The sequence below is a fragment of the Martes martes genome, assembly GCF_963455335.1.
Source record: "Martes martes genome assembly, chromosome: 17".
In the NCBI taxonomy this organism is placed as follows: domain Eukaryota; kingdom Metazoa; phylum Chordata; class Mammalia; order Carnivora; family Mustelidae; genus Martes; species Martes martes.
In genome coordinates, this window is record NC_137905.1 from 56,810,077 (window position 1) to 56,823,089 (window position 13,013).

The 13,013-nt window shown below is 43.9% G+C and overlaps 1 protein-coding gene across 1 annotated transcript in view; it reads left to right on the plus strand.

Moving 5' to 3' along the window:
- NLRP2 (NLR family pyrin domain containing 2) overlaps positions 1-11,317 on the plus strand; it is a gene marked incomplete at both ends in the record, with an annotated part of 31,593 nt that extends 20,276 nt beyond the window's left edge. The window contains 2 exon segments of the mRNA XM_080828627.1: positions 3,960-4,130; positions 11,179-11,317. Of these exon segments, the coding sequence (XP_080684753.1) occupies positions 3,960-4,130; positions 11,179-11,317 (310 nt within the window).
- Between the last annotated feature and the right edge of the window lie 1,696 nt (positions 11,318-13,013).

Consider the following 13,013-nt stretch of genomic DNA (forward strand, 5'->3'; position numbering starts at 1 on the left):
ACTGATATTGGAAAAAAAAACAAAAGGGGGAGAGAGCCACCAGAGGCAACCGATTGGAAAGGAATACCCCAATACGAGAGTGCCCTGCGTCTGGGGACCAGCATTAACTTGGACCCTGGTTGAAAGCACTCAAAAAGAGCAAAGGATCGTGGGGGGAAGTTGTGAGAATCGGAGAGGTTAGGGACAGGGGCTTAAGTCCCCAGACCCAGGACAGCCTCCCCTGGCACTGAGCCAGAGAGTGCGGCGGACCAGGTCTTGGTCCCTGAGCCGCCAGCACGCCAGAGAACGCATGGGGTCTGGCTCCTGTGAGGGGTTGGGAGCCTCGCCAGACAGCAGAACGCCGCACTGTGCTATCAGAGCCTGAGACGCCCGTGCCCCACACCCTCCCCAGAGAGAGGTGTGTGAAGGCCCAGCCTGGTGCTCTCAGACCCGTGCACCACACTATCAGAGCCTGAGATACTCACACCCCACATACTCCCCTGGGAGAGGTGCGCGCAAGCCCAGCTCTCTTAGACCCAGAAAGACCAGGCACTCCCAGCCCCAGCCAGCAGGAAAATCTCAGTGTGTGATCCCTGCTTGGAACCTCTCTGGTGGTCTGGAGCTGCCCAGACAGCCGCTGCTGCCATGGTTTTAGATACAAGCAGGAGATCCTGCGTCCCTAGGGACCGTGACTTGGAACCTGCTCTGCCAGCGGCCAAGGGGGGAATTTATATGGGCTCTGCAGCCCCCATAGGGGAGCAGACTGAGGCTTCTCTCTGAGAGGGAGGTCGGGGTGCAGTTTGCTTTCCTCTAAACCTCTAAAAACCATCAAAAGCTGTCAAGGTGAGAGAAAAGAAGTGAACAAACATAAAAACCTCCAGAGAACAAAAGCCTGAAAAAACCGGTTTCCTCGGAGCCCACCCCCTTGAGGGGGGCGGGAGGACTTAACTCAGGGAACACCATTGACTGAAAACCCACGTGGCAGGCCCCTCCCCTCAGAAAACAAACCAGGAAAGGAAAAAAAAAGACTACAAGAGAACAACCACCACTACTTCATAGATATAACTTTTATTTTTAACTCGTTCCCACTATTCTGGTTCATTTTTTTTATATAGATAATTTTTTAACCTATTTACCAGTACAGTGAGATGTCCAGTACAGCAAATTCCATAATAACCTTCTAACCTGAACTTTTTGATACATGCACCTGTGTTTTTCTTTTGCTTTTCTATCTTTTTATTTTTTTTAATTTTAGTTTAGTCCAGTTTATTCCTTTTTTATTTTTATTTTCTAATATTCATATAGAGTTAAACTTAAAGGTAACCCCCTTTCCCCAATCAATGCTACTCCTATAGGTAAACCAATTTTTTTAATTAAATTTTTTATTTATTTTCAGCGTAACAGTATTCATTGTTTTTTCACCAACCCAGTGCTCCATGCAATCTGTGCCCTCCCTAATATCCACCACCTCGTTCCCCCAACCTCCCACCCCCAGCCCCTTCAAAACCCTCAGGTTGTTTTTCAGAGTCCATAGTCTCTCATGGTTCACCTCCCCTTCCAATTTCCCTCAACTCCCTTCTCCTCTCCATCTACCCTTGTCCTCCATATTGTTTGTTATGCTCCACAAATAAGTGAAACCATATGATAATTGACTCTCTCTGCTTGACTTATTTCACTCAGCATAATCTCTTCCAGTCCCATCCATGTTGCTACAAAAGTTGGGTATTCATCCTTTCTGATGGAGACATAATACTCCATAGTGTATATGGACCACATCTTCCTTATCCATTCATCCGTTGAAGGGCATCTTCAATACCTAATTATACTGTACCTAATATACTGTACCTAATATACCTAATTATACTGTGTTCTACGCTTGAAAGTTGCTAAAAGAACAGATTTTTTTTTCATTCCAGTGTCATTAACATGGTATTATTAGTTTTAGTTACACAATATAGTGACTCAACGCTTCCACACAACACCCAAGGCTCATCAGGACAGGTACCCTCCTTCCTTCCCCCACCCACCTCCCCTCTGCTGACCATTGGTTTGTTCCCTTGTAGTTAAGAGTCTGTTTAAAAGAATAGATCTTAAATTTCTTCACCAAAAGAAGAAATTATGTTGGGATGGAGGTGTTAGCTAACACTACAGAGGCCATTGTCTGGCAAGACATAAATGTACCAAATCAGCACATTTCGCATCTTAAACTTACACAATGTTTTATGTCCATTATATCTCCATAAAGATTAAAGAAAGTCTCTAGAAACTTCTACTTTTCCACAATAAAACATTGCTCTCAGCAAATTGTCCTCACACAAAAAATGGTGACTCTGTGAGCTGACAGGTGTGTTAATTAGCTTGATGTGGTGATCATTTCAGTGTGTACATATATTAAATCATTATACTGTACACCTTAAATGCATACAATTTTTATTTGTCAAGTATATGTCAGAGAAGCTGGGGGAGAAAATTCACTGGAATGGTTAAAGGAAGAGTTTCTAGTCTAGGTCATCCAAAGGCCACCTGTGGACCATGTTAAGGATGCAACACTTATGGCATCAAGGAGTGGCTGCCCCAACTCCCAGCCTCCCCGGGGTAGGAACTCGATACTGCAGCAAATGTCCCATCCATGAGCAGATAAATGGCTTCCACTCAGTTCTGTCTCACAATCCTATGTGACTTAGGTACCATCACTCAGATCCACTTGAATCTGGAGACTGACCTCTGAGGGACTCCCAGAGGGTAGCGGTTTCTTGGCCCCCACAGCACCACAAGGTAAGGTGAGTCCTGGTGTCCAACCTCTGCCACATAGTCGAAATGCTTATGCCGTTGAGAATCCCAACACCTAGGCTGTACCTCAGACCCGTCCAGTCGGGATCTCCTCAAGTAAAACCTCTGGTTGTTACAATTCGGGGCAGGGGCCTATTTGCTGGAAGGTAGTGATGCTAATGATGACTGGGAGGGGCCTCTCTTAACCACTTGTCCTACTGGTATAGGGAAGTGTCCGGCGAGCCTTGACTTCCGGATGGTGTAAGCACAGTTACGTGTACTAGGAAACGGAGTTGGATGCATCCACTGTTAGCTATGATAATGAAATATGTTCGCATGTTATTCGGTGTGCCATGAAGAAGGTATTAGGTTTAGCCTCTTTAAAATCCTGGGGAGTGTTTAAACACATGACCTAATCTCATGTGTGTGTGCATGCACGTACTCATATATACACAAACCCTTGAACATTTGTGCAACATTGCTCAGAACAAAATCCCTTATTCCTTTTTTCTTTCAAATACCAAATCCAAACCTTTTTAAACTCCTGCTGCCATCTTCTAGAAAATCTAGAATCTGATCTCCTACCGCCTCTACATCCTGGTAATATCTAGATGGTTGTAAAGCCTTCCACCTAGTCTGTATTCTGCCTTCTCTGCTCCCCTACGGTTTTCAACCAGGTACTAGGAATAACCTCTAAGGTGTAGCTCCTGTCCTGTTTCTGCTCAAAACCCTCAGTGGTTCCCCATCTAATTCCAAGTAAAACCTGCAATTTACAAGGGCCTAAGGGCCTTCTGTGAGATGGCTCCCTCTTATCTGTGGCCTCCTCTCTTTCAGCTCTCCCCGGCTCACTCTCAGGCTGGCTACCTTGATATTGTTTTACACGATAATCTGACACAACCTCAGGGCCTTTGCACAAGCTATTTATCTGCCTGGGGAGCTCCTACTCCAGGTCTCTCTATGGTTCATTCTCTTCAACACTCAGGTCTTCCTCAACTATTGTAGTGAGTGCCCCCCAGCTTCTCCCTTTGCTCTTCATAACCTTATTGGATATGACACACTACATTCATCTGTTTCCTATTAGTACATGAGCTCAGAGAAAGGAGACTTCTGTTGTTCCTTGTTGCATCATCAACACCCAAGAGTGTGCCTGTCACATAGGATGGTATCAGTACACATTGGTTGAATCAACTAATTTTGTGTCTCCCCTATAGGTTGTGGGGATGTGCCATCACCCCTTTCTGCTCTGAGGTCCTCTCCTCTGCCCTTGGCAGCAATCAGAGCCTGGTCACTCTGGACCTGGGCCAGAATTCCTTGGGGTATAGCGGAGTAAAGATGCTGTGTGATACCTTGAAAGTTCAGCGTTCCTCCCTCCGGACACTCAGGTATGATTCTCCTGCTGCTCACAGTGTTTCCTCCAGGATGGTAGGTTTGTAGGGGGCCACAAACCACGGGAGTTTGTTGTAGGCAACTACAGCTAACATCTCGTTTTCATCCGTTGATGTTTGGTCACCTGATAATTCTCCCGCCAGTCTCTTCTGTTGCTTTGGCCAGTAAAATGAGTCAAAGGATGAGACCCAAACCCAGTCGGAAGCCAAGAAGCTGAACTGGGGGCTTCTCTAAGTGACAGAGAGTTATGGTGGCTGGCCATTGTCGTGTTAGAAATACCAAGCTGTATCTGTCCTGCAGTGTTCTGAAAAAGCTTGTGCTGGGGCCATGTTGGTTACAGAGGTCTGGCAGTTGGTCCACCTTAGAAGCATGTTCTCTGGAGTGAGTCTGCTTTGGAATGAAAGGAGTCCGTGTCCTCCGTTGGTCATCAAAGCAAGCTGCCCCTGAGCTGTGTTGTCTACTTCTACCCTGGCAACAGAGAACCCTACAACTCTCCTTCATCTTACACAAACTTGTGTAAATTCTCAGATGCCATGTAGACAACCAATGGCTCGAAATTATAATTATGTAGAAGAAACAGATTATATGTATACGCAACAAGGTAGCTTGCTATCGGAAGAAATGTGTAGTCTCAAGTTTGTTTGTCTTTAGCCCCGTTCTGGTGAGCTAGTCCTGTCACTTCACACATCAGCGAGTTTTAATCCAGCTGTAAAGACCTCACGGAGAGAACACTGGAGCTGTTTCTTTATATATTCTTTCCTGAGTCTTTGAATCTCAAGACAAGTGATTGGGGGTGGGGGGCTTCTTCCTGAATCACAGATCCTGGACCCGCATGGAGACCCGGAGTCAGAATGTGGTTTTTAGTCCTTTGATTTTATCAGCTACCCCATATCCTTCTGAGATGCTCTTTTAAGTTAACCAGAGTCATTTTCTCTTGCTTGGTGACCAAGAGCCCTGCCATCACACCCCATTCATAGAGTAGCACCTTTGTACGTGCTGGTGTGGCTCACACCATTTCTTTCTTTTTTTTTTTCCTTCATTTTTTTTTAAATTTTTATTTATTTTTTAAATTTCTTTTCAATGTTCCAGAATTCATTGTTTATGCACCACACCCAGTGCTCCATTCCATCCATGCCCTCCATAATACCCACCACCAGGCTCACCCAACCTCCTACACCCTGCCCCTCCATAACCCTCAGTTTGTTTCTCAGAATCCACAGTCTCTCATGGTTCGTCTCTCCCTCCAGTTTCCCCCAACTCCCTTCTTCCCATCTCCCCATGTCCTCCATGTTATTCCTTATGCTCCACAAGTAAGCGAAACCATATGATAATTGACTCTCTCTGCTTGACTTATTTCACTCAGTATAATCTCCTCCAGTCCCATCCATTCTGATACAAAAGTTGGGTTTTCATCTTCTCTGATGGAGGCATAATACTCCATAGTATATATGTGGACCACATCTTCTGTATCCATTCATCCATTGAAGAGCATCTTTGCTCTTTCCATGGTTTGGCGACTGGGCTTACACCATTTCTGCTTCCTTCATCACTTGTGCAGACACTGCTTGACTGTGGGAATGAATTCCGTGCTTCCAGTGCAGACCATGACCAACCTCCAACAATCATGAATAGACACAATTACATTTGACCTTAGAGGGTCACATTGAAAACATTTTGAAGTTCCTTGGCCCTTACTTTTTTTTTTAATGTTTTTTTTCTTTTCAGCGTTAACAGTATTCATTGTTTTTTCACCACACCCAGTGCTCCATGCAATCTGTGCCCTCCCTAATACCCACCACCTGGTTCCCCCAGCCTCCCACCCCCCGCCCCTTCAAACCCCTCAGATTGTTTTTCAGAGTCCATAGTCTCTCATGGTTCACCTCCCCTTCCAATTTCCCTCAACTCCCTTCTCCTCTCCATCTACCCTTGTCCTCCATATTGTTTGTTATGCTCCACAAATAAGTGAAACCATATGATACTTGACTCTCTGCTTGACTTATAGGCAAAGTTATTTTGATTGTACTTTTGATGTATGTGAACACTGTGACATGATCACCATAATCAAACTAATTAACACATCCATCACCTCATATAGTTGCCCTTTGTATACATGTGTGTGTGGTGAGAACACAAGGTCTACTGTCCTAGCAAATTTCAGGTATACCGCACAAAATTATTGTCACCATGCTGTACGTGAGAACTCCAACTCATAGCTGAAGGCTTATTGCATGGATGTACTGTGAACCTTAAACGGCAAAACAAAAAACGATTAATATACTAGAAAAACCAGGGACACCTGATTGACTCCATCAGTAGAGTGTGACTCTTGATCTTAAGGTCATGGGCTCTAACCCCATATTGGGTGTGGAGATAACTTTTTTTTTTTTAGCTTTCTTAACTCTCTTTATTTTTTTATTGCATTATGTTAGTCACCATACAGTACATCATTTGTTTTTGATGCAATGTTCCAAGATTCATTGTGTATGTACCACAACTAGTGCTCCATGCAATACATGCCCTCCTTAGTCCCCACCACCAGACTCATCCAACCCACCACCCCTCCGCCCCTTCAAAACTCTGTTTATTTCTCAGAGTCCACAGTCTCTCATGGTTTGTCTCCCCTCTGATTTCCCCCAACTCCCTTCTCCTCTCCATCTCCCCCTGTCCTCCATGTTATTCCTTATGCTCCACAAGTAAGTGAAACCATATGATAATTGACTCTCTCTGCTTGACTTATTTCACTTTGCATAATCTCCTCCAGTCCTGTCCATGTTGATGCAAAAGCTGGGTATTCATCCTTTCTGATGTCTGAGTAATATTCCATCGTGTATACGGACCACATCTTTATCCATTCATCTGTTGAAGGGCATCTCGGCTCTTTCCACTGTTTGGTGACTGTGGCCATTGCTGCTATGAACATTGGGGTACAGATGGCCCATCTTTTCACTATATCTGTATCTTTGGTGTAAATATCCAGTAGTGTGATTGCCTGATCATAGGAAAGCTCTATTTTTTATTTTTTGAGGCACCTCCATACTGTTCTCCAAAGTGGCTGTACCAACTTGCATTCCCACCAACAGTGTAAAAGGGCTCCCCTTTCTCCACGTCCTCTCCAACACACGTTGTTTCCTGTCTTGCTAATTTTGGCCATTCTAACTGGTGTAAGGTGGTATCTCAATGTGGTTTTGATTTGAATCTCCCTGATGCCAAGTGATGATGAACATTTTTTTCATGTGTCTTGTTAACCATTTATATGTCTTCATTGGAGAAGTGTCTGTTTGTGTCTTCTGCCCATTTTTTGACATGATTATCTGTTTCTGGAGTGTTGTTTGAGGAGTTCTTTGGATATTACTTTTAAAAAATATATGCTAGCTATGGATTTCTCAAGATTTCTGCTGGTGAATGGTGGGAGACAAGGGAATTAGGTTCAGGTGGTAAGGGAGGAAATTAGGTATATCTTTCAAAATAATCTGAACTTTATCCTGCAGCTGATAGAGGACATTTGAGCAGGAAAGCAACATAAATAAAAGTGATATGTTTCAGCAAAATTAATCTGGCCACAGGGAGAGTTAATGGAGAAAGAGCAGTTAAGGTTTTATAATGATCCTCATGCTCAGGCATGAGCACCATTACAAAGGAAAATCCACATTCCCATTTTTTTCCTGTATAGAGATCATTCTACAGACCTCTCTTAATTCCAGATTGCCAAGTGGAGTGTGGATGATCTAGGTAAATTATGAGAAATCAAACCGTCCCTCAGTTAGAGCTCTCCAATGAGAACATATATCCTTTTAAAATCTGTACCATTCTACATTGAAGACTTTTCTCTTTTTTTTTTTTAATTTTTTATTTCTTTTCAGCGTAACAGTATTCATTGTTTTTTCACCACACCCAGTGCTCCATGCAATCTGTGCCCTCCCTAATACCCACCACCTGGTTCCCCCAGCCTCCCACCCCCCGCCCCTTCAAAACCCTCAGGCTGTTTTTCAGAGTCCATAGTCTCTCATGATTCACCTCCCCTTCCAATTTCCCTCAACTCCCTTCTCCTCTCCATCTACCCTTGTCCTCCATATTGTTTGTTATGCTCCACAAATAAGTGAAACCATATGATACTTGACTCTCTCTGCTTGACTTATTTCACTCAGCATAATCTCTTCCAGTCCTGTCCATGTTGCTACAAAAGTTTCATAGCATTTTTTAAATTTTTTTATTAATTTCTCTTCAGCATAACAGAATTAATTGTTTATGCACCACACCCAGTGCTCCATGCCATATGTGCCCTCCATAATACCCACCACTTGGCTCCCCCAACCTCCCAACCCCCATCCCTTCTAAACATTTTTAAGTTTGGCCTGATTAGATCTCTTTTCTGCCCTTAGAGATTCTATATTATCACTAATGCTTTTTTTCAAGCCTGGCTATTGACTTCATGATTGCTTTCCTGAAGTCTATGTCTGACCTCCTGCTTATATTCATATCCACTGGTTCTGTGGCAGAGGCCATTGTCTCTGGTTCTTTGTTGAGAGTTCCTCTTTCTAATCATTCTGTCAAGGGCTGGTGGAGCAAAGGGACAGAGTCCAAAATGTCAACCATGACCCAAGCCAGATGCACCCTAGCAAAATCCGGAGTGGTCAGATACCAACACTGAAAATACAAAGCCAAAATGGAACCCAAGAGTAAAGTTTTAAAATTGAAAAAATTAAAAAATTTTTAAATAAAAATAAACTTGAAAAAGAGGGGAGGAGTAAGGGGGCTACAATCTCTCCATGTAGACAAAGCAGAGTGCTTTAGTTGTTCCTGGTTGTATTTTGGTCTGTGTGTTAGAGGAGACTATGCCCCAAAATTACTAGGAAAGTAAAACTTGTATATATAAAAAGGTAAAACTGAGTAGAGTGAAACACAGGCTAAAATAAAGCATATATCTATAAAAAAATATAGGTGTATAAAAATAGAAGTTAAAAAAGTGACCATGAAAAATGAGTTGGTGTAATAGACATCTAGTTAAAATGAGGAGAACGTATAAAGAAAAATACAGCAGGGGGAAAATGTCATGAGAAAAAACGAGAAAAAGAAAAGAAGAATTATATCTGAAAAATAAACTAGGCATTAGGCCACACCTGGAGTTCAATACACATTTTTCCCCTGGAGTTGGGATTTTACAGTCTTATACGATCCAAAGGGTTGTCATCTACCTGTTCTTCCAGCCTGTCTCCTGCCGCACTGTTTCCGAGGTATCCCTGCCTGGGCAGAGAGGCCCCACCCCCTGTCAGGGGGTATGGGCTCAATGGAAACCAGTCTTCAGTGCCTCTTTTGTTCCGTAGAGGCTTTCTGTACCTCTTCAGGGGATCAGAGCAAAAATGGCCACAGCCAAACCTCTGACCCAGAGCAGAAAATTCAGTCTGCCCTCTAATAAACTCTCCAGGACAAGCAGTCTCCATTTCTTCTTCTTTTTTTTTTTTAAATGTCAGTCACCATACAGTATGTCATTAGTTTTTGATGCAGTGTTCCAAGATTCATTGTTTGTGTATAACACCCAGTGCTCCATGCAATCCGTGCCCTCCTTAATACCCATCACTGGGCTCACCCATCCCTCTCCAAAGCCCTCAGTTTGATTCCTGGGGCCCATAGTCTCTCATGGTTCATCTCCCCCTCTGATTCCCCCCCTTCATTTTCCCTTCTTTCTCCTAATGTCCTCCGTGCTATTCCTTATATCCCACAAGTAAGTGAAACCACGCTTGTGCCTCTGAAAGCTTCAGCCTCCCACGCCACACGCCCACAGCTGCTCTCTCAGAAGTGTTTGCAGGGCCTGGGAGTATCTCTGCCCTTTGTGCTCCTAAAACCACGAAGGGCTATAGACTCACGTGTGTACCTAAAGCTCTGGAATCAGGTCCGGATTCTGCCCTAAAGCCCTTTCCCAGCCACTACCATGCTGAGTTTTTGCCCAGTTGCAGGCACAGGTTCCAGATTTTTTTTAGGTTGTTCAAGAAAAGAGCAGAAATTGACCCTCCCAGTTCAAGGTTTCTGGCAATCTGAGCCAAGAATCCCTTTCTGGTCTTGCTGACTGTAACCTGTTTCCTGGCTCCAAGGCTTGGGCCCTCTACCCTTTTGGGAATCTCCTTTTGCTCTGTGGTCCCTCATAACCTGAGACCACAATGCCTACCTAGAATTCTGCCTTTTCATTTCCAAAGCCCCCTTCAGGGAGGGGTGTCCCTTACTAGAGCATGTTTCTAAGGGTTCTGATTTGGTGCTCCAGTGTTAGATCACTTTCCAGGTGCCAGCTTATGGCAGCTCCCTCCCCTTCTGTTTGTCTTCTGATGTCTCCTCACAGATTCAGGACTCCGCACATCCTACCTTGCCCAAATCAGTTGCTTTTCTGCTTGTAGAGATCCAGATATATATTCTTAACATCTCAGGCTGATTTCACAGGTGTTCAAAATGGTTTGATAGATATCCAGCTGAGTTCAGGGGACCAGTTGAAATGGGGTCCCCTACTCCTCTGCCATCTTGCTTCCTCCCTCTACATATTTTTGCTTTAATTATTCCCTCTTGCTTTCCCCTCACCCAGTTCCCTATTTCCACATCACACAGATCAATATGGTTACCAAAAGATGAATCCTACAAATAAAGCTGCTATTAGCACAGGTCAGATAAAAGGTGTTGGTCAGCTAGTATCACGTAGCCAAGGGGAACTAAAGTCCAGTCTGACTTGGTTCAAGTGTGTGTGTTACATCCTGGGCCCACCAAAGAGAAGTTGCCAAAGTGAGCTGTAGAGTAGGTAGGTGTTAGGACTACTTCACAGATACATCCATCAATTCCATCTCTCCAAGCATGATATAAGGATGGCCTGAGACCATGAAGCACTATAATGTTAACCTGGTATTGTCTCACTTTCCCTACCAAATCAATATGGAACCCTGCTTTGCAGCACATAGTAATCCATAAAGTCTGCCCCTGCACTAAACCATGAGACTTGAAGGCACTTGAACATTTGGAGTGAATCTTCTTGAAGCAACAAGAAACCTTTTTGCCTCATTGTAACTCCAGGTTGAGGATAGATAAATCTGATCCTCGAATCCAGAAGCTGCTGAAAGAAATCCAAGAACATGACCCACAACTGACCATTGAAAGTGATAATCAAGATCCAACCAATAACCGACCTTCTTCACATGACTTCATTTTCTGAATCCCCTAGAGCTGTTCATTCCCCAGTAAAGTTTGGGATCATAATGGTGATGGTGAACTCCCTCTGAGCCCTCTCAGTGATGTTAGGTGCTGGGCCAGATATGACCATAGTCTTCGTCTCTAAGTCTTTTGGCTTCCATGACACATACACCGATGGTTTACCCCTGTTATGGATAGAATGCCTACATCTTGAGTCTATCAAGAGAAATAAAGGTGTGAAAGCATTTGTGAAGGAGGTTGTTCATTAATGGATTCTGACCAAACCTAGAAGATCCTTTATTTGGGGAGAACCTAACCCAGAAAGAAAATGGGGACAGAAATGTTTGTGATCACTTTGGTCTGTTCACCTTGCCAGGCACTGCCCAGTTCTGGCCTTCCTTCACCTCCGTGGATAGCCGCCTGGTAGGTCTTCCTCGTAGAATAGTTCTCCTACCAATCCTACAATATATTGTAGCATTCTTAAGTGCTTCAGGAAAGTCCTTAAATGATCATCTCCTTGCTCTGTTGAACAGATTCCAACCTTCCAGAAAATATGACTTCATGGTATCTACTTCATGGTATGTTCTTCCCCGTAGAGTTCCTCTTATTTTCTTGTGACAGAATCCCAAATGTTCAGGAATCCCAAGGCAACAACTGTAAGAATTGCTTTCTTTTTATTAAGGACTATTTTTTAAATTTTTCTTCCAATCATCCTACTTTCCCCTTTTTCTTCACTGGGGCCCCCTGGTTCATGATTCTCACCAAACACACCACATATCCAGACATCCCATTCAAACCTCTGTTTAATGTGCTTGTGTGTCATCATCTCAGTGATGGCCCTGCATATAGTGTGGGCTCCTGGATTTTCCTACAAGTTTCCTTCTGTTTCTCTTACGGCCTCTTGTTCAGCTGGATATAGGTCTTTCCTAGCATCTCCATTCTCAGGGTCCGAGGGGTGGTGGCTACCTTCAGTGGGAGTGGGTGGGGTTTTTAAAAGAAGAAATAGAGGCACACAATTTTTTAAAGCTAGAAAAGAATCTCAAGGTCTTCTAACAAGGGTTTCTCAGTCTCTGTGCTATTGACACTTGGGTCCAGATAATTCTTTGTTAAGTGTTTCTCAAGAGAACATACTCTTGAGAGAGACTGTCCTGTGCATTCATAGTGTTAGCATCTCTACCCTCTACCCACTAAGTACCAGCACCTCCCTCCAGGCACTGATAAATATCCTTTGGGTGCAAAATGCCCCAAGGTTTCCCCTTTAGGGAAAAAGAAATTGAGTAGCCTACGTGCATCAGTTTAGGGATGGAGAGTCTGACCATTCCACCTGCGAGTTAGAGATTCTGTGAGTGCGGTTATCAACTACGGAGCAAGATAGGAGGAGGATATGGCTATAAATTGATGAAACCAAAGCCTATGTCTGAGGAAATGGCATTTGGGATCAAGGAGTGGGAGAAGGGTGTCCTCAGGGTGAGGAGGTGTAGTGGGGAAAGCCCTGGGTACTCACACATTTAACCCAATATTTCTGGTTAGGAGAAAGCCTGGGCTGATAGGCTCAAGAAATAAGTATGAGTCTGAATTAACCAGCCAAGCTATGGCTACCCAGAGAAAACACGGGCCAACAGGAGGCATGGGAGAGTTTTATGCAGAGCATAGAATGGGGTCAGCTATGAGACTTGGTGATACAGAGGTCAATAGGGAACACAAATTAGGGAAGGTTG